Source organism: Filicampus tigris, chromosome 12 (assembly GCF_054856515.1).
Source record: "Filicampus tigris isolate MCC_2025a chromosome 12, RoL_Ftig_1.0, whole genome shotgun sequence".
NCBI lineage: Eukaryota > Metazoa > Chordata > Actinopteri > Syngnathiformes > Syngnathidae > Filicampus > Filicampus tigris.
The window spans coordinates 9,802,136-9,825,000 of NC_141228.1; the positions used below are offsets into that span (position 1 = coordinate 9,802,136).

The 22,865-nt window shown below is 40.2% G+C and overlaps 1 protein-coding gene across 2 annotated transcripts in view; it reads right to left on the reverse strand.

Annotated features, from left to right (window-relative positions):
* rnf13 (ring finger protein 13) overlaps nt 1-22,865 on the reverse strand; it is a 40,926-nt gene that overhangs the window by 4,171 nt on the left and 13,890 nt on the right. For both annotated transcript variants that reach the window (XM_086046714.1, XM_086046713.1), the window contains exons 5-8: nt 8,605-8,692; nt 6,708-6,798; nt 6,512-6,617; nt 6,233-6,326 (exon numbers count right to left, since the gene is read on the reverse strand). In XM_086046714.1, the coding sequence (XP_085902840.1) occupies nt 6,233-6,326; nt 6,512-6,617; nt 6,708-6,798; nt 8,605-8,692 (379 nt within the window). The remainder of the gene's footprint in view (nt 1-6,232; nt 6,327-6,511; nt 6,618-6,707; nt 6,799-8,604; nt 8,693-22,865) is intronic.

Here is a 22,865-nt window from a genome sequence, read left to right on the forward strand (position 1 = left end):
TACGCCAGGGCCGCATGTGACCTTATATGGACGCCTAGTTACAACCGCCCCCGTCCTCTTCCCCTCCTCCTTTCTCCTTTTCTCTCCCGCTGTCAGCAACTAAAACTTAAAGGCAAAGTTTTCACTTCGTCTTTTATTGTCGAACATTCAGGACCAAGTTTGGGTCGCATAGGGGATGTTTCACTACAAATAAGAATATCCAACTAGACAGGCTCTTATCTGTAAATCAACGGACTAGTTTGTTTTCTGTGTTTCGGATTAATTTCCTCATTAGAAAAAAAAATAAAAATGAGCGCAGCTACAAGAATACATTCACTTCCTTTGTGGATCAGTGGATCAAGAACACAACCTGAATTCCTCATGTAGTGCTCAGTCACTGACTGAAATGATCAGACATCTATTTGTACAAACATACTTGTATAATACTGAATAATGCGACACATTTTTTTGTATCACAAATGGGCTAAGTACTTAGGAAGGTCTGCTGTTTTGGTTAGCAACATTTTCTCCTGAGCTCAACTCCTTAATGTTCATATATGAACAATAGAATTCATGAACTTAGTCAACGGAAAGCTCGTTCCCCCCCCCCCCCCTAAAAGTAAATACAGTAGCACATTCCCCAAAACTGTGGCCTCCACTCCAACGGACGCCAGGTCTCATTTAATCCCTGGTTGCGTAATACACTCAAAATAGGCGCCTTTATCCCCAAAGGATAAAAACAGGTGGTAACTGTTATCTCAGTTCGCAGGTGCTAATGTTCACACATGGCCATACAAGAGTTAACTGCGGAGCCCATTTGAATCCTGTTTGCCAACAAGAAGAGCAGCGCCTAAATTGTCGGTCAGATTGAATGGCAGTCTTGCAGGCTTCCCACTCAAAGGAGGATGCATTCACTTCACAGGGCCAGCTAGCTAGCTAGCTAGCTTGTCCACAATGTCAGCATTTTTTTTTACATCCTCTGTTGTGTTGGTCAGAGAAGTTCCACTAGCAAAGCGCATCTGTAGCATTCTGCAAAATGTAATAATCAATCGCCGCTAAGTGTGATTTTTGTTGTTGTTGTTTTTTTTAAACATTTTTATTGTTTGGTCATGTTATTAGATACAGGAAGACAAATTCTGAATTGCTCCAGATGATACATGTGGCACAGTTACGTGCTGACCACTGACCTGAATCAAGAAGCAGCATTCATTTGTATAAATAAAGACCTCTCCCCAATAAATGCCCTACCAGTCTGTAGTTGAGTATATAAAAATTCACAATCATTCTGCTGTATGGACAGACATTAGTAATCTCATGAGATCTGTTACAAGATCTTTATTGTATCAATTCTTTTTACTGTACAAAGGTAATAATGTCGAGACTGACAGGTATTTATTTAACAATACGCTTATTCCCTATCTTGATACAATGCAGTTCTACACCACTGCAAACTACAATAACAGCAGTCACCAAATACATGTGTTCACTTTTTTTTAAACTGTTTTCCTCTTTATATTAGGAAATACCTTGTCTCAAGTTGTGCTAAAAGGGGATTTTTGATAGCTAATTGTTTTCCCATGTGAAATTGTGGATTTAATTATTGTGTAAGCATTGCTTTTTCCCATCTGTAAACTTAACCACCCAAAGACAAACACAGCAAGTTGATATTCATGAAACCTGCACAGGCTTTCTTAAGACTTGACAAACTGGTCCGGTGCCATTTTAGACACGGGAAGCATTATACGATGCGTGTGTTCCAACACTTGTATATGCAAATACTCTTCAAGCCATGAGCCTCACTGTCCTTGCATTGTACATTTTCGTTCTCCAATAGCAAGGTTATGTCAATTATAAAATACGATTTGGGGGGGGGGGGGGGGGGGGGGGGGGGTTTGTGTAGTATTCCATTGGATCTCAATAGATCATTTCCCCCCATATATTAATGTGTTTTAATTTGCCCAAAAGTTGTTCTTCCCTCTCTGTACACTCTCAAAAGGCATTTTGGCTACATCTAAAATTCCCGTCATTCCTGAAAACAGACTAATAAAAAACACATACGAGTCAGCGCAAGTCCTGTCTCCTCCTTTAGATTTTTTTTTTTTTTTTTTTTTTTCTTTCCAGCAAGCCTTGCAGCAGCGTTTGTTGTCAGCTCTCGAAGGAGCCACGCTGTCCCACTGAACTTCAGATGAGCAGTGTGGAGCGTGCGAGCGAGCAGACTCGGTGGAAGAAGTGTGCAGTGTGTCACTGAATCAGAGAGCTGCTCTGTGCCCAATCCTGAACCATTGCAGCTGCTCTGTTCACAGCGACTGTGTCGTCGTGTGTGTGTAAGCATCAGGATAAAGGTCAGTGTTTAGAAGGCGGGACCTCCAAATATGTGCCAGGAGCTCTTGCTATAGCCAGAAGTTGGTGATTCTGTCCACCAAGCGGGCTGACGCTAAAGGTGAGCCAGGCTGATGCAAGGCTCTGCAATCGCAGATATTAAAATGGCAGTTTGACGCCGACAGGCGCGGCAGCTGCTGTTACGTAATCCTGCATATTGACACAGATCCTACAGTATGTCTCATGCTGCTATTGTGCACCAATTACACAGGAACTATAGGCTTCAGTGTACAGCACTGTACACCATCTATGGAAATGTGACATGTTTTCCATTTTGCCAATTTTACAGCATGCAAGCATAGAGTGCTCATCAAATTCTCCTTTGTTCTTTTGTTGAACATACTGAACAATGGAACGTCCAAATTCCAACAGCCCGCAGAACACAGCCGTGAGAAATAGTCACACAGAACGCTCATCCGGCTCCAACAAAACCGCAGCGCTAGCAATACTAAGCTAGCATTAGCGGCGCAAACAACCTAACGTCTGCTACCTTGGTAGGTTGGGGCTGAAGGATATTTAGCAATTTTTCCCCCCTCAATATTGCAATTTAAAAGGTCCTCTATCTGTGTATTTCTTTTATAACAAACACAAGCAATAACTTAATCTGTGTTACATCAACCAATATCAGATTTATTATAATTACATGTTTTTGTCTTTTAGGTCAGGCTTATGCTCAAATAAAGGTAACTGAACCATGAATTAATATAAAATACAGTTTATCTTCTTCAATTAGAGTTGTTAAGTTACTAAACACTTGCAGTCTTTTAAGCACTACGACAACTTCACAAAATTCTACCAAACAATTGTGGTGGAAACATTAGTCAGTAAGTCATAAATGAGATTACAACAACTATGCAAACAAATTTGTGGCTTCATCACTTCATGTTTCATGAAACAATATGTATCACTAAATGTTATTGGTTTTAAAGTTGTATTTTTCTGGAACGTACAATCAATTGAAAATTTTGCCAAGTTAGCATCGATTCTAAATCCTTTCAAAACTCACTGCTTATCTTGATATACTCTAAATCCTCGGCCTGATTGAGGTCCTCCAATGGCAACTAATATGTTCCCCCTCGTTTTGTCTCAGGTATCTGTCCAATTCCTTTTTTGAATACTTTTGTTCCGTAGTCATTATGCCAAGTTGTTGTCAAACGTGGGATGAGGATTTTTCATTTTTATTTGGCTTTTAGCACCATGTGAAAGCCAAAATATTAGACATTAGTGTTTATAATGAATGCTAGTATACATGACAGCTAGCTCGTTAAAATGCAATATAAATAAGTGATTTAATGACTTAATTACATTTCTTGGTCCCAAACAGTCAGTACCGAGATTTAAATGACCTCCATTGGATATTTCTTTATTTTGTATGTTTTCAACTAGCCGGCTCATTTAACGGTCTTTATCAAATAAGCACTAACTAATGAATCCCATCACATTGCTCACTTGTGGGCCCCCTACATACCCTTAAGTCATCATTTGGTTTGATTCCAAGCAAGACTGCTTTAAATGTGATTAGGCTCACATTTGGTGCCTCCTCCCTGTCACCCAATACTCTGACTCAGCTGGCAGGACCGCAGCGAAAAAAAAAAAAAAATTCCACCGCCCAGCAGTCTCGTCAGATCGATGCAGGAAAGTCACTGAGCACTCGTGATGTGCCACAACATCCATCTAAGCACCACGCGCTGCATTTGGCTCACATGGGAAGGAGCAGCATGGCTCACAACCTCCTCAATTTGCAGATTTACAAGGGAACTCCTTATTGTGCGACTCACTTTTAAAAGATCCCCTAGCAGGTAGTATTCTGCATTTGGGGGCTTCTATTCTATGAGACAGTCAAATCAAAATACTTGAAATCCACAAACAAAATGTGTTTTTGCATTGCCAAGCAATATCCTGATTACAGGACTTTTTCACCTGTTGCTTAATCTTCTTGTGTGGAGTTCAGACTGTCTTTTGATGGCCTTGCTTGCACCAAAGGGTCCAGTTCGGTACATTTTCTAAATATCTGGTTTCAGAAATCCAAATGTAAGACTTTCAGAGGCCAATTTTAAGGCTACTGGTTTGATTTTTAATGAGACTGAAGATTGTAGCTAGTACCTACATGTACTTTATCTTCATTCAACAATAGGGCTGCTCGATTATGAAAAACATATTAATCACGATCATTTTGGTAATAATTGAAATCACGATTATTCAAACCATTTATTTTTTGGTACAGAACAAGGACGTGTTCAAATGTAAAAAAATCTAAATCTATATATATATATATATATATATAAAATTATAAAAAAGGTGTATAAATTGATTTCCTTGTGTGAACAAACAGTGCGTTGGATATAAATGCATGTTAATAATCTTTTTTTTTTTTTTAACTATTATGCCAATTTTGTAATTGTGAAGTGTAATACAGTAATTTTAATTGTAATCGAATTTCGATTAGTTGCACAGCCCTACTCAACAAAATGAAACACTTTTTAGTAAACTGATTGTTTATTGTGTCATCTTTCAAATACATTTTAATAGTGGATCTAAGGTTCATGTGTCAAGCAAATTTAAAAATGTACCTCTCCATTTTTGCATAGTTACCTCAGTCATATTTGAACGTTTTTGGAAAACAAGGAAAACCATTTTCAGCAAGCATATTGGGGTTTTTTTTGTTTTTTTATAGATTTTGGCAACAGTAAGTTAAAAATGACTAAGGCAATTCATTATGTTATTAGGGTCACAGACTAACATTGTAATTGTCAATCACTTGGAACAGAGAGCACAAAAATAACCTTGGACAGTGAGCCACATTCTGCTTCACCAGGTCTAATTCTAATTAGACAAACATGTCATCTCACTTTTCAGTACGTCTTCACTAGGGTGCCAGGTTGAAAGAGATTTATCTTCCTTTTAATTAATTGAATGGGAAGAAAAAAAAACAAAGAGCAGCGTTGGAGAAAAAAAAAAACCCCTGTGCATTACCACAAAAGAATGTCGTATTTCTTGATGACAAGTATTTTGAAAACACCACACTCTGCCGCTTATTGTTTTGCTTGATCGGCAAATTGCACAGCCTCGCTGGTATGTTTGCTGTGATGCATGTTTACATAGCTGACACATTAAGCCTAATCGGTGTTTACCTGAACTGAACTGACCTGTCCCACTGAGTAAAAAGTAAAAATGTGGCTTATGTGTCACCAAACAACTCGACTGGTCATCCACTCAACAGACAGAAACTACTTTGCTCCCAGTTTGGCCTGACAACACATTCTTAACCGTCAGTCATGTGTCTACTCTCCACTCAGAATACCTCTGATCACCCAGGGAGAGCTTTAAAAGAAAAAAAAAAAAAAAAAAAAAAACATTTGAGACGATAATAATCCGATTAGAGCCAAAATGGAAGAATTATATGTCACAGTGCATTGGTGTTCACGCTCATCTGGGTCAAATCGTGAGAAAGCACATGCGGTATAGAGATAAGGCAATTTACAATAGGGCTGCTCGATTATGAAAAAAAGTATTCGTCATAATTATTTTGGTAGTAATTGAGATCACGATTATTCAAACGATCATTTGTTTTTTTGGTTCAAAAGAAAAAAGTGCTTCAATGTAAAAAATATGAAGACAAATAAATGTAAGTAAATTCCTTATGGACCAAACAACATTTATAAAATGTGTTCTTATAAAATAAAAAAAGCTGGACATGTATAAATTCAAGTATGATTTCCTTGTGTCAACAGTGCGCTGTAAATAAATGTTAATAAGCGTTTTTTTGCCATTATGTCAATTTTGCAATCGTATAGAGTAATAATCGTAATTGTAATTGAATTGCACAGCCCTACCTTACAATACGTGCAGGAAAAGGAACAGGGGAGGAGCTTACCTTTTTTGTACTTATGGATTGGAAGCTTCTTTAACTGATCTTTGCGGAGGCGGCTCCTCCGAGCCCTGTGTCGATCCTGGACAAACTTTGTGATCTAGGAACAAGCAAACCATAAAAGTCTCCATTACTTCATCAAGATATCATAGCAGTCTAGTAGTGCAGCCATGTATTGATGTGGTCAGCGCAACGTGGACCAATAAACTGCACTTGCTTCATTTCCAAGCGTCTGCTCCATTAGAGGAGCTTTGTTCCAACCTGGAATCTGGACAAGACACCTACCATGAAGACAACAATGAGGATGAGGCAGATTCCAACTATGATGAGGAAGGGGATCAAGTAGTACTCTAGCGGGAGGCTGAAGTCAGGCATGAGGATCACACGCCCCCTAAAATGCCAGTCACAGATTCAAAGAGTGAGAGCGGTCCACAACGACAGTTAAAATGCCTTTGTCTGTATATGACTATGAACTTATTACCCTTTGTCAAACAGGTAGTCTTCTTTCAGAGAGTTGGCCGTCTCTTCACTCACGAAGACGGAGGGAATATCAATCTGCTTCATTATGTCCACTGCAAACAAAAACATTGGAATTCCAAAAAAGAATCAATCATGACTGAAAGTTCCATTTCACGTTATCACACGTTATATTGAAGCCCTGTGCTAATACGGGCATTTTTCAGGTGGCGAGCGGCGCATGGCTTCCTCCACGCGTTGAACGCAAACCCCCCCCTGATGGGCCAAACCCGAGACGAGTAAAGCTGAGGATATCCGAGTTGGGCTTGTACTGCGCAGTACCACGGTGGGTTTAGAGACCATTTTAATTCATTGCAATCAATGTTATATGTAATTGTCGTTGGCTACGTTTACGTGGACAAAATGTCTTTCATCTAAAATTATGATCGGATGCACTGTTTTCATCAACACTAAAAATATTGATCCGAATAGGACTTGCCATGTTCACGCATCACACTTTCGAGCGGAACAAATTGTTTCGACATGCGCAGATTGACCAAATATATCGGAAATAGTATTAGAGGAAGAAAAAGAAGCCCTAGCGACTTCCGTGTCAACAAAACATCGATCCGTCCATTTCCATTTGAAACTTTAGCGTTATTTCGAGTATTTTTCCCGTTTGCGCTGTTACGTCGAGTTAACACGTCCAAATGGAGATTTGGACCAGTTCAGTTTTGCGCCCGCCATGTCTTTCGCTCGCTCAGCTTCCGGGAATAACGCGCATACTGACGTCGCAAACATGCGTGGTTAAAGGCGGTTTGTTCCAAAATTTCACGATGTGTTTTCATGCGCGCCAATTGGATTAGCAATCGACATAAACCACCCCTCTTGTTCGGGAAAAAATCTTGATCAAAATGGGCTTGATTGGGTAAGAATATTACAAATGGGGTGTGTACATGAAGCATTTTTATTCCAATCAGTCTTTTAATCCGACTAAATGTATCTACGTAAATGTAGCCTCTGTTAAATATACCCGATGTAAGGGTTTGTGTCACAGGTGTCCAAAAATGAAGTGTTGGTATATCATGTTTCGGTAATAACTAGTACGGCCAGTATTAATCAAAAAAGGGTGAATTCAATTTGAAATTCCTCATTGCTTTTCCAATACGCCAAGAGCTCATGAAAATTGAGGGAGTCGACATTTCAGCAATTCATCATGCTGGATGGTCCGTTGAAAATGTATAGTTGCCAATAATAAGATCAATCTAAACTGGAAACATTCTTCTGAATGAATCTATCAGAAAGAAAATCTAAATTGAAGATGGAGTTATCATTTAAAGCCCATGTAGAATCCTCAAATGTTACCAAGTCTGAACATGATTCAAATAAAGCTGACTCGTCTGTAGCGGTGGCATAAGCAAATTGAATGGCATGTAAGGGAAGGGATGAGCTGTAAGTAAGCGTGTCATTTTTGGCTTCTGCACATCTAATCAGCTACCGTGGATGAATTTGCAGCAATTACAGGAGCTTCACAATCGGAAAATAACAGAAGCTGTCCGGCGGGCGTGAAAGGGGGGGGGTGGGGGGTGATTAAAAGCGGCATGTCCCGACATACAAGAAAAAACATGCCCGGCAGGTCTGCAGCAGAGCGTGCGCTGCATTTGAGCAAAAAAAACCAAAACAAAACAAAACAAAACACCTTCAGCTTGATTCATGAGTGTGCTGCGCCCCTTTCAAGTAAGGACAAGGGACAGATACTATCCCGGTGACTAGAGCGGGCTGCGGGGCATCGCAACATTCCAGGAAACATCTCGGGACTTGACAGGGACGCCTCAACTCAAATGTCCTCGGGCTTGGTAAGCGGGCAGCTGCGGCAGATGCTTTTGTGCGCAGTAAGAAGGAGGCGGGGCGAGTAAACTTACGATCATTGGAGCCCATGCTGATCAAGTCATCAGAGTCGACATTGTGAACAATGGCCGCCTTGTAACCAGCTTTCTGTGCATTGAGGACCTGCGAGAGCAAAACATTTGCATCCTAGTTAGCGCAGGTTCATCTACGGTGCATCTACAACGTCCTCACAGTGCTAAGATTCCTCGTTTTGGTACTTTACGGCATGCTCGATTAAGAAAAAAAATATTCATCGCGATCATTCTGGTAAGAATTGAAATCCCGATTATTCAAACGATCATTTATTTTTTGGGTACAAAACAAGAAAATGTTTAAAAGTACAAAATGGAAAGACAAATACATTTATTTGAAAGACTATAATTATGTAAGTTCCAAACAAAATGTAAAAAAAAAAAAACAGATGACTATCATTGCTACTATTGCTTTTTTTTTTTTTTTTTTTTTTTTAAAGGGAAAGTCATCCATCCATCCATCATCCATACCGCTTATCCTCACAAGGGTCGCGGGGGCGTGCTGGAGCCTATCCCAGCTGTCTTCGGGCGGGGGATACCCTGAATTGGTCGCCAGCCAATCGCAGGGCACACAGAGACAAACATCCGCACTCACAATCACACCTAGGGGCAATTTAGAGAGTCCAATCAACTTACCATGCATGTTTTTTGGAATGCGGGAGGAAACCGGAGAACACGGAGAAAACCCACGTAACAATGTTCAAGTTGACAACTATAATACCTTCCATTGCACAATATTTTGAAAAGTCAGAAAAGTCAGAAAGTGCAAATAGAGTAAACAATACAATGTAAAAACCTTTAACACTATAAAAAATGAAATACTTCTACTACAACAACTATTGTTGATTTTTTTTTTTTGGGCTGAAAAACCCCCCGCCCCCAACTTCGCTTGCAGCTCGTTGCTCTCTGTAGGGTGAGCTTTTTTCATATGTTTGTGTACATTTGTGGTGTTACCACAGTAGCGGAGCACTTTATTACACAAGTCACACTTGGCACTGTCCTTTTCTGTTGTTGTAAAAAAAAAAAAGTCCACACCGCACTCCGCTTCTTGTCTTGTCACTCACTCAGGCAGAGACTCAGAGAGTAGAAGGGGGGGGGCTGGGCGAGAGAGTGAGGAGGGAGAAGCGGCGCTTTGAGTGAAGTATCGACCACAGGACAATAATATCGATCCGATCCAAGTACTTGCTTAGTATCGATATTTGGATCGATCCGCCCACCCCTAGTGTGAATGGCAGCCGTCATGTTTGGAGGAAACCACACACCGCTGATTACCTTGCCAAAATGAAGCCCACAGTCAATGGATAATTTCCAAACGCGATGAAAACATTCGATTGCAAAAGTGGTCACGCGGGTAGTGAAGTCAACGCTAACAGGCTAAAAACCTCTGTCAACGTATAGCATGTTGCTGATAATGATGTCGAATGCCATTTTACAAAACTTATGCAAGACTATAGTGGCGCATGCAAGCCATTCCCCAAGAGTCTGTACAAGAAACAACACGCTCGGTTCACACACACCCGAGGCCCAAAGCACTCCCTCCGACACAATAAACACTCAACCTGCCCGTACGTCAACCTGCCCGTACGTGTCCCTCGAAATCCGCCAGGAGATATTCACTAAAGGAAAAACCATGATGCTTTTTACCGCAAGGCTTCATTCAACATGTGCAGTAAAGCTTAAAATAATGACATACGCTTTTATTTCGGCAAATAAAACGCGTTGGGAAAACTGCATATTATATGCTAAGTATTTTAGGCAGAAGTACATTAGTGTTTAGTATTAGTATATGAAAAAAAAAATATTAGAGATGATTATTTTGGTCGTAATTGAAATCATGATCATTCAAACGAAAAAAAAAAAATAAGAAAATGCTTAAACTTAAAGTATATAAAGACAAATAAATGTAGGTAAATTCCTTATGACCCAAACAAAATGTTTACAATTTGTCAAATTAAAATCTAAATATCAAATTTAAAAAAAGGTGCAAATGTATAAATTCAAGTATGATTTCGTAGTGTTAACAAACAATGCATTGGATATAAATGAATATTAATAATCATTTTTTACAATGATGCCAATTTTGTAATGGTGGCGTGTAATAATCAAGATTGTAATTGAAAAAAACCAAAAAAAAACTCATACAGATCCTATGTTTAAAAATCCATCTGTCCATCCATCAAAGCAACGTCCCAAAAGCCACACAAGAGCTTGTTATGGAATAACGAGAACATAACTTGGACAACAACAAAGATTGTGAGCCAGACCCTCTCTCAGGTCCAACATCAATTCTGGAAGAATTGACAAAAGCGCTTGATGACAACAATTTCCCTAATGTCCCAATACTTTCATTACACAATGGCTGTGTAAAGTTGCTTCCTGAATGTCCACAGTAAGGTTGTGTTGTTTCCAAAAAAAAAAAAAAAAAAAAAAGGATGCGTGGGGGGCGGTGGGGGTCTTCCCAGCGGTGGCAATGTTTGCTGCGTCACGGATGTGCAGGAAGCTGAATGAAAGAAACCGTAATGAGGATCACAACCATCTGCGGGGCTCCGTTTCAGGACAGAAGCTGTGGTATCCTGTTTAGCTATTGTTATAGCGGGCCCGCTGACAGCAGATGTTGAGAAGGAAATAGGATGTGACAAAATAATCTTGGAATTATTTGTGTGCCTGCATTGACAAAGCGAGGGAGGCTGTTTTCTTCAGGACTGTTATGAAAGAAAAAAATGTACTGTAAAACTGTACATCTAAACAACCGATGATTTACAACACCATATTTTCAAAAAAGTATCTTCACCGCTTGAACGACTGTCCTTCTAAACTTGTATTTTACTTAGTGATGTCAAGCGATTAAAATTTTGTTAATTAATCGCAAAATTTTCCAGGATTTGCTCGCGATTAATCGCATTATTCAACTACAATTTTTTGCGAAGCTTCGAACCGATATTTACTTGAGTAAAATCTTGGACTTGATGTGGAAGAAAATGAAAAGTATATTTTGATTCAAATACTGTTCTAATAGCTTTCTTGAATCCTCGAATACGATTCTTTTCTTGTAAAATGCAACTGTTGAACGATACACCAAAGATGTACAATGAATATGGTCTTTGAATTTGAAAGTGACTCTCCTCTAAATTTGGCTGCAAAGTGAGCAGAGGTCAGCTGCCACAGGAAGTAAATAAAACACAGATAACTGAGTTTTTTTTTTTTTTAATGCGATGTAAGATTTAAATGAATCTCCATAGTTAACGCTTGAACTTTGACAGCCCTAATTTTATCACAATTTTCCACACCTCCTCCATTTGCTTTTTACTGATGACGAGCGGGGAAAAAAAAAAGATCGTTAGAACAAGATCTAATAACCTTACTTTGTTGAAATGAACCAAATGTCAACAACCTTGGATTATTAACATGTCAGATGACTGACAATGAAGGTACACAGACACATATTTACTGACAGTCTCCTGATTTACATGGTGTGTATACCATTCCATATAATTACAATAAAGTTGAATCTAATCTCATTTTTTCAGTCTGATTCTAGTGTAAAACGTCATTGCTATGCTTTGACATGGTAAGCTCTGTGGAAGCTTGTCATTTGACCCATTTTTACAAGCTGCGAGGAATTCAAATAGGTTATCTGGTTATTTAAAGCTGCAGTCAACCCAAACATATTTTTTCTAGAATATGTTCTATGCAGGCCCACTAGTTGAAATGCAGCATTCTGATTAATACTGCATTTGTGGAATATAAATTGAGCAGCAAAATGCACCCACTTTTGGCCATCTCAGGGGGGCGGCCATTTGGTCATCTTCAGTCGACAGAAGTGACAAAATGGCCGCACCCTGAGATGGCTAAAAGTGGGTGTATTTCTCATATTCCACAAACGCAATATTAATCAGAGTGCCGTGCTTTGACTAGTGGGTCTGCATAGAACATATTCTGGAAAAAAATATGTTTGGGTTGACTTTCTCTTGGCGGCACGGTGGTCGACTGGTTAGCACGTCCGCCTCACAGTTCAGAGGTCTTGGGTTCGATCCCGGCTCCGGCCTCCCCGTGTGGAGTTTGCATGTTCTCCCCGTGCCTGCGTGGATTTCCTCCGGGTTCTCCGGTTTCCTCCCACATTCCAAAAACATGCATGGTAAGTTGATTGGACTGTCTAAATTGCCCCTAGGTGTGATTGTGAGTGCGGATGTTTGTTTGTCTCTGTGTGCCCTGCGATTGGCTGGCAACCAATTCAGGGTGTCCCTCGCCTACTGCCCGAAGACAGCTGGGATAGGCTCCAGCATGCCCCCGCGAACCTTGTGAGGATAAGCGGTATCAATAATGGATGGATGAATGACTTTCCCTTTATTAAAAAAAAAAAAAGCAATGATAGATAGCAATGTTTTTGTTTTTTTTTCCGGACTGGAGTGATTTCTACTAACCGCAGCCTTGAAAATCTCCACCGTAGCTCATACCAGCCTCCGTATGTAAAATGACTCCGCTGTGATGCAAGACAATCCATTTAGACCTGTGACGGGCCAACTGCGTGCGCGTGTGCACAAAGACATGCTTGGACGCTTAGGCAGAACAGTCCTGTCTTTTGTCTGTGCCATGTCATTGTAATTCCATGAGCGTGCACGCATATGTGAAGCAGTGTGTATGGCTGTCGGGCCAATGTGACTGCATGTGTTAGGCTATGAAGGTGTATTGTTTGAATATATCAATGGCCACTGTGCACGCTGTCTGGATAAGGGACACAAGCGCAACTGTGGATATGTGAGTGTGTGTGTGTGTGTTTTGATAAGGAGAGCTGACTCCAGCACGCGAAGCATTATGTCAATTCATAAACTGCAAGATAGACTGCAAGATTAAATTAGCTTTGATGAAACAGTGACCGAGAATGCTCATTTGCATACCATGTTGCCTTTTATCATCCATTAGATTACAAAAAGCACCATTTGTGCAAGAGGAATCCAGCCTCTGCAGAGATATGGACATTTGATACATTCCTGTGACTGAAGGGGGAAGGGCTCGAAAAGGAGAGCAGAAGTGAGAGAAGAAAAAGAGAAGTGGAAGTTCACAGTGGGAAAAAAAACTGCCGCATGTGGGACTAGAAACTCTTACGCGTTTCTGCATTGCTGCTCTTCCACTTGGAGACTATCACAGTCGCTGCTGCAGATCATTAGTGTCAAGTTGGCACGCGCTACGTTGACAGAAACCTCTAGCTGGGATGACGTTCAATTATGATACCTTTTGTCATACCGCGCTTAAGACTGACCCATGCTAGTAGCCAATGGGGAGCGGTTAGCGTCCGATTAACCGCTAGCCGCTCTCACAATAAGGAGTGGTTAGCTCGCAGGCTAAAACCCAACTAGCCGCTAGCCACATGGCTCCAGAGAGAGGTTTGACCGCTTGGAAAAAAAAGGTTGCTGGATGGATAATACTGACAGGAAAATAGTGATGCAAACAAGAAATGATTGAGTCCATGTACGTGCGTGCCTGGATGTGAATGTGTGTAAGCCAAAAGATAAGCTTGTGCAGAAGTTGATAGCAAAGCACCGCAAGTGAAACTCAATAATGGCTGGTTCACTATTTTCTGGTTCCGGATGAGCAAAACGGTTATATTTGCGTCACTGAATTTAAGATCGCCGGTGGTCCTAAAAGATTCATCGCCATCTATTGGGACTGGTGGCAAGGAATGAGGGCACATGACTTTCAAAATATACTAGTGGTTAAATACAATAAAAGCAAGAAATGAAACGGAAAGTTTCAGTTGAACTTCTGCCGGTTCTTTTGTCTTTAATGCTCACTATACAAACATGAACTACCACAGGACTGTATTTTGCCATTTAGACTATTTGAGAAGATCCAAACACGGGCCTGTGGAGCATTTGACCCACACAGGTGAAGAAGGTCTAATGATTCCTGGTCTTATTTTTTCTTTGGCCACACCCAAAGAGTTGTATTTTTAATCATTTGTTTTTCTTTGTTTATATTTTGGTCCAGGGCTCAAGACTAACTTTTTCCAGCGATTGCACTGGTGCGCCCAACTTTTTTTCTTTGGCGCACCGGCACAAAAGTTAGGAGAACCCAAATTTTCCACTGCATCACATTCCATACCACTCCTTGCACTCCTTTTTTAAACAAACTTGTCTTTTTAGATAATATCGACCGGAAAATGATGAACTAACAATCTGGTCATGCTAAACTCTTTATTTGAATCACAATTCCACAAGACAGGTGACTTACTCAAAAGTCTTGGTGCTTGAAGTGCTCTGTGTCAGTGTTCGTTATGACTTTTGAACATATTGTGCCTCATCGTTCACGAAGTTGTCAATCGTTCTTATCAACGTTTCAGCCGCAGCTATTTCCACTAAATAGTGGATGGGCAGAGGTCACACTCACCTAGTCCTGTCACTATAACAATTTTTTTTAGAATATATATTCCCCAAAACTATCATTATAAACAATTTTCATTGATGTGCTGTTGATATTATACTATAGCATTTCAAATGAAGTATATCCTGTATACTGTTCTCAAGAATAGTGAACATTGGCATTTAAATGTACAACAACAAATGAACTATCTTACACTTAAGAAAATAACATTTAGTACAACGGTAAAGTGAGTCAGAAAGTCCTTTCTTCCACAGCCCTCAAAAGCATACCATTGAGATTGGTTTCGGTCTAGAGCCCAAAATTATCCCTCTACGTGAAGCTATCCATGGCAGAAAAAAGGTTGGGGACCACTGAACCATGCTAAAAAATATCAGTGATGTCATCGATAAATTGATTTGACTTTCATCACATGATAGCCAAGTACAAAAAAATCCTTTCATCGCTCAACCACTACAACTGCGTGCATGCTTGCATAAAGATTCTTTGAGTTGTTCTGGTTCGTCAGGTTTATAATGTTCAAAGTGGCAATTATCCTTATTAACACTGCCAGGAGAAAATTCATTCGTCATTCATTCCGCAACTTGTGAGTGAGAAGTGGTTCCGACTCAAGGTCCACCTCTCCCATTTGTGTTCGGGTCAGAAAAGTGATTGTGCTTGAGTGCTCACACTAGTGACACCAACAGGCTTTCAGGGGTCAAGTATGCCCAGATGCACAAATTGCACAATGTGAATGCGCCCCGCATGATACTAACAACACTTTCGAGCTCCTTTCACAGTGACTTTCTACAAATTTGGTGCATCGGAGATATCTCTACCGATCGGTCAATGTCACTGATCGGCCCCGCAAAATAAAACACAGCTGCAGTGACTCCCACATTCACATTATCTGTGGCAGGCTGCCACAGATGAATTTTGGCCACGACACAAAGATTTTGTTTCTACCTGACAATATGTAAGTGTGTTAATAACTTTGCTGCACAGAAAGACACTATGCTGCTTGCGTGGTCCGTGTGTTTGTCTGCTAATCGATAGCAGTACCGATTACCTTCATGGTACGATACTGCAAACACAGTGCTTGAAATGACTTAAGTATCAATCGTATTCATTCGTTTAAAGGTCGGGAATCAATGTTAGTGGTATCAGCTCAAACAGTATCGATCCCCCTCGCTACCTCAGCAGGCGTAATGGTCGTCTCTTCACTTTCACAGCACTCTCGGTGCGCCTTTTGTTTTCTTAATGTGTGGTTTGGCTTACAAACACAACTTCATAATGGGAAAAGCCTATGGACTCGTCAGTGTTTTCTGCGGGTCTTCTGCGTTTTGGATTACGTTGCGAAAAGACATTTACGGGAAGCAAACAGACTATGGGAATGGTGGTTCCCCTCCAACGCATATTTCAAAGAGCGTAACTCTGTTAACAGCTAAATATGGCCATAACTCTGAAATAATACAACGACAGAGCACATCTTGCTTTGTAAACAATAGTTGGTAGGCTCCACACTGTCGCATACGCCGATGATGATGACACGATGCACAGTTCCTTTAACCACAATTACAAAGTTTTCAAGCTATTTAAATCATCTTTACAAAAAAAAAATTATATATATATATAAAACTGTCACATAATGTGAACACCCTTATTTTTTCAGTTTCCTGTTAATTTCAAATGCCTAATACAACTGGAGGAGTTGAATTTGAAGTGGAAGTCAATCCAAACATATTTTTTTCCAGAGTATGCTATGCAGGCCCACGAGTTGAAATACAGCATTCTGATTAATATTGCGCTTGTGGAATATGAATTACGTAGCAAAATGCACCCACTAATAGCCATCTGAGGGGGCGGCCATTTTGTCACTTCTGTTTACATTTTACAGGGTGCAGCATGTGTGCACTTGTGGATGTGTATGACAACCAATCACGGCTCACCTGTTTTCTGAAGCTGAGCTATGATCGGTCATTAGAAGAGCCCTGAGCAACTGTGATGTCATTTTCTGCCGACAACAAGTGACAAAATGGCCGCCCCCTAAGATATACAAAAACGGGTGGATTTTACTGCTTAACTCATATTCCACAAATGCAATATTATTCAGAATGCCATGTTTACACTTGTGGGCCTGCATAGAACATATTCGTGAAAAAATGTGTTTGGGTTGATTTCTCCTTTAAGTTTAATGTGCAAAAAAAAAAAAAAAAAAAATTTTTTTTTTAACAAGTGAAATACGTATATGAGTGACCAGCTCAGTGAGACAAATGTATGGAATAAGAGGAAAAATACAAACAGAGGAAAAATACAACAGAGCAACTGCCTTTCCACTCTTGTCAAGCAACACCTGTGTAGAAATAGACCACCGATGGCATCATCAATCATTGCTACATCAGCACAGTGTGTGTGTATGTGTGTGTGTGCCAATGATAACTGCAGATTCCTCCTCTGAACATGATCTATTCCCTAATGCAGCACTGCAGCTAAAGCAGGTTGCCTCATGCCCCGTTTTGTTCTGCCATAATATCAGAATCCCCCCCCCCCCCCTCATTCCACTCACATTTTCTCAATTTATCTTCTATGCTCCTACCCTGTTGATTATTTACAGTTGATGTACCGAGATGCTCGGGCTGTTCTGCTCACACAAATAGGCACACCTATAGTTCTTTTTCTACCATCCAAATGAGTTGCTAGTGGGAAATGCCCAGAACACCTCACCAGGGCGGCGTCCAGGAGGCATCCTGATCAGATGCCCAAGCCACCTCATCCGGCTCCTCTCAAAGCGGCGGAGCAACAGCTCTACTATGAGCCCCTCGTGGAAGACCGAGCTTCTCACCCTGTCTCTAAGGACCGGTAACTCTAAAGTTTCACTTTTCGGTAAAGCTCCTTCTTGACCACAAGAGACCGACACAGATTCCGCATCACTTCAGATGAGAAAATGCTAAGAATGTTTTTTTCTAGGTTGTTGTCATCATGTAAATAAATAAATTGCAAAAAACGCAGGTCATAATTTTTAATGTGTATTTTCTTTCTTTGATCCCTTTAATATATTTATTATGTCTTCTCATCCTTTCTTGCTATTCCCTTATGTCTGCCCAGTCACTATTCTGATCAACCTCGTGGCTTTATTCCTTATTGTCCCCCTCCCTCCTTGCCCTCCCCTCACTTGTCTTCCTCTTGAGTACCCAACCCCCATTCCCCACCCTTTCCTTGGGTTTCAGAGGAATCTTGCTAAGGATTGTAGCTCCAAGGTCCAGACGACTGATTAGATAAAGCGTGCAGTAAACCTGCGAAGAGCAGGGAGGAGTCCAGTTCAATGATAATCCTGCACAGCTACAAAATTATTTTATTGTGTGAGAGATGATGGTTTTGTTTGCCGTGTGAGCACAGAGAGCTGTCACACATTTTAATGCACCTGGCACTACCATGATCTTATTCTTTCACAGTTGCCGTTATGGAGAGAACCGATCGTATCCGTTATCATATTGGGTGTCGAAACAGATAATTCGCTTATCAGATGTGGCACGACGCATCATACTCAGTGCTGTAGTTGGACTCACCAACATGCATATGCACAACATTTAATTTTCCTGGCTCCAATTTACTATATATATATATATATATATATATATATATATATATATATATATATATATATATACATAGATACATACATATATATATACATATACATACATACATACATATATATACGTATACATACATATTTATATATACGTATACATACATATACATACATACATATATATATACATACATATACATACATATATATATACATACATATACATACATACATACATATACATACATATATATATATACATACATATATATATACATACATATATATATATATATATATATTTTAGGGGTGTAAGGGTATACGTGGGTGTATTAATACGTTTCTGTACGGCATGTTTGATTCGATCCACTTGCGTACCGTTTCTGATCAGTTTTTATTATGAGTGCTAGCTTACGTAGGAGTAGGCGAGTTTTCACATGGACGCTATTGAGTGTTGCGCGCGTAGGAGAGTGGGGGCCCAGAAGAGGAGCCAGTACGCCAGAAGCCGTGATAAATCATACATGCATGGATAAAGGGCATCATGGCATACGCAAACAGGCCACAGCTCGAAGGTCCCTCCGTATACTGCAGTCTCCTGGGAACATTGGGAACATTTTTTTTTTTTACCATATGCTGTTGAACAAAACAACAAGATTTCAATGCCTAAAAAGTGTATATAATTTCATAAAGACTTCTTAAAGTTACTATATTTGTTTCATTGTAAAAAGAGTTTTAATATAGTTAGCAATAATTGTAACTGTTATTGTGTGTACGTGCGTGTGTGTGCAAGCACGTGGGCAAACCCATGGGAGCAGACTGTGCTGTTTATTGCCACAACACATTGCAGGACAAATCCACAGCTTGGAGAATCAGCACCCACAAACATTCACGAGTCATACAACCAGTCAGCCATAGTCATACTCAGTCATGAGACTGCATGAACGAGCGCATGCAGGAAGCTAGCTCATCAGGTTAATAAAAGCTTGGTCTGTCTGTGTGCTTTTGTTACTGTGCATAGCTCCAGGGCTGTGAGGTCAGTGCACAAACAAAATTTGCCTTCCTACCATTAGACACAGTAAGATGAGGTTTATTTATATATATATATAAAAAAACTTTTACTTAAGTTGCTAAAAGCAGATTCATATGATTTCTTTCTACTCACTAACAGATTAAGCGAGTGCTGAAAAATGGCCCTGCAACCAAGCCACACCTTAGTCAGCCAAAGCGTCGCAAATGTTTGATCTGCCGATAAAGAACTCAAGAGGAAGTAACACTGCCACTCCCAAAGCAAAGATATGCTGAAGTACTTTTTGTTGCCCTGCAGACACCATTTCAATAGACAGATCGTCGTGTTGAAACTCGCTGTCGATCGAGATCACTATGTAATTTCATTTAATGAAAACATCTATGCTTTTCAGATTAAAAAACAATATAGTGAACTTTGTGATCAAGATCAGGGGGATGTCGTGTATATGTATATAGATCAGGTGCATATGTGAAGCCCTTTGAGACTTTCCTGTGATTAAGGGCTATATAAATAAATTTGACTTGACTTTGACAATTACTTCACTAGGTGTGGCGCCTTTAAGGGTAAGCGAAGATGAGAGCAAAAGAGAGAGAGCTCCACCTTGCGAGAGTGTCTTTCACTGTATTAACTTTTAACATTACAATACTTAAAATCATTTTTACATTCATTGAACAATGTCTCTATAATTAACAAATGTTTTATGACTGCAGATCACACTGTTGTGATGACGGATTTTGTTAAACATCTTGGAAGCTTGATACTGCTTGAAGTCATTCGTGTAACTTGCTCTGTTTACCATATGACTGTAAGCTGTACAAAAGGGGTTCATAGGTAGGGATATTACTGCTAGTAGAGCCACCCTTAAATCTACAATTTATTGCATCATCAAAAAACTTTTAAGGAGAGAATCCCAACAAGAGAAGCACCCAACAGTATCTAAAAAGTGTCAGGTGATTGAGCTGCAAGATCGGGAGCGTATAGAAGCATAGAAGCTATGCTAACGGTTAGCTTATCTGATATTTACATACATTGCGTTTGCAAACTCTTCTCCTTGTCATTTTTGTTGTCTCGAATGACTTGTGAGACAGGTTATACAAACACAAAACATGACCAGTTGCGCCTCTATCTGTGTCTGACAACAGTGCAAGCTTCAGGTTGCGTTCTGATGTCTAGAGTTCTCTTGCACGTCACAATCGCTGAGTCCACGGCTTGGCCAAACTCGGTATTGACCACACCCGTGAGGATTTGCAACCAGAAATACTGAACAGGTTTAACATTTGCGATTGCAGGCTCTGACCATTTCCTAATCAGATTGGGTAGGGGGAAAAAAAATAATAAGACTTAGCACAGTTCATGCCACAAGGTAAAACTCGTCCGGGATGAGACATCCGACATTTACTGACTTTGATTGCAAGGCAAGGAAAATATTAAAATCTGGCTCGTTTGTTGGTCCGATGCCAGCAAACTTGTGTCAAAACATTTGGCCTTGGCTGTACATATTACATAACTAGAACATTATGTCTCAATGTGTATAGACTTGAAAATGCATGCAGGGGATACAAACTGACAGTCAGTCTGCAAAGACTCTGACAATAAAGGAAGGGGGAAAGGACACTATGAGAAGGGGGGTGCGGTGGGGTATCCAGTTTCCTGTTCAACCCCCTTCTCCCGCATAGAGGTCACTGATGCCATGTGCCGCCCCATCTCCGCTAAATACACCCAAAAAAATCTCAGTATACAGGAAGTGCAACCACTCATTCTCTGGAGATTTGTTTTCTAAAAAGGAATCAGGAGGAATGCCATCTTGCTTTCTCTCGCTCACACAAACGGGCACACACACACACACACTGGCTAAAGAGTGACACCCCTTCACTTGATCCAATTCTCCCCTCCCCGTCTCAAATGCTTTCTCTTGACATTCGACCCCTTCTCTTTAATTTCTCAAAATGCACACAGACACAAACACACACACGTGGAAGTGCTCACACTTCACATTAAGTGGGTAAGTCTCTTTTATTGTCCATTACAGCAACAGATCCATTATGATGCTGACTCATTGGATGCTAACAGCTAATGTATTAGGGGCAGGCTCTATGGAAATAACATGTGGGTGGCAATGCTGAATGCTGACACATGCTTACAAACACAGACAATAGAAGTGGGCCAACATATAGATATTGTGATATACATACATCGCACTGTTTTCTCTTCCAGTGCATGCTCACCAACGTCAGGTATAGCTACTGTTGCTATCCTGCATGTTATGTAACGTAAATATACATATACTGCATCTATACTCAAGACCATACCCATAAATAGAAGAAAAACGAAAAATACAAGCTTGTTTTATACGTACTATAATGTACTGCCCTCGAGCGTGCGGTGTGCAGTTTGCCACATAGCAAGCAGCTCTTAATAGACAGTCAATGTGTGCTTCCTTCAAACTGTTTATTGGCAGGCATTCCACTTAAAGTGGAAGTCAACGCACATATTTTTTTTCAAGAATATGTTCTATGCAAGCCCAATAGTTGAAACAAGGCATTCTGATAAATCTACTCATTTTTAGCCATCTCTGGGGACAGCCATTTTGTCTTCTTTCGACTGAAAATGACATCACAACTGCTCACAATGACCAATCACTGCTCAGATTGAGATAACAGGTCAGCCGTGATTGGTCGTTGTGATGTCATTTTCAGTCGACAGAAGACACAATGGCCGCCCCCAGAGATGACTAAAAACGAGTACATTTTGGTGCTTAATTTATATTCCACAAACGCGAAATTAATCAGAATGCCATGTTTCAACTAGTGGGCCTGCTGGGAACATATTCTTGTAAAAAATATGTTTGGGTTGACTTAATCTTTAAAGTTTACTGTAAAATTAAACTCCTAGCTTCAGTTAGTTTAGCTTAGTAGAGCTGGAATGGCTCAACCAGCAAGCTGCTTGTAAATGCTAGAATTTATTTTACTGATCATTAATAGGAAAAATGTATGTAGAGAGATTTTTTTTCAAGCAAATATTGGGCAAGGGAATTGAGTCACTCAACTCCAGATGTAGGAAAATGTCTGTTTGGGGGGGAGGTCTTTTTTTGCACAAATACAAAATCTTACAATGAATGTAAAGTGGAATGATCCTCCAGCCACTGCGTGTGTGTTTCAGGTAGGCTTTGGTCACAGAAATATTTTAGGAATGTGAGGTCATTTTGACAAAAACCTGACTTTCAAATGTCTGTGTGTGTTGTGTGTGTGCATGACTAGTCTGGTGAGGGTGGGGCTGGGGGTGGCCCTGCAT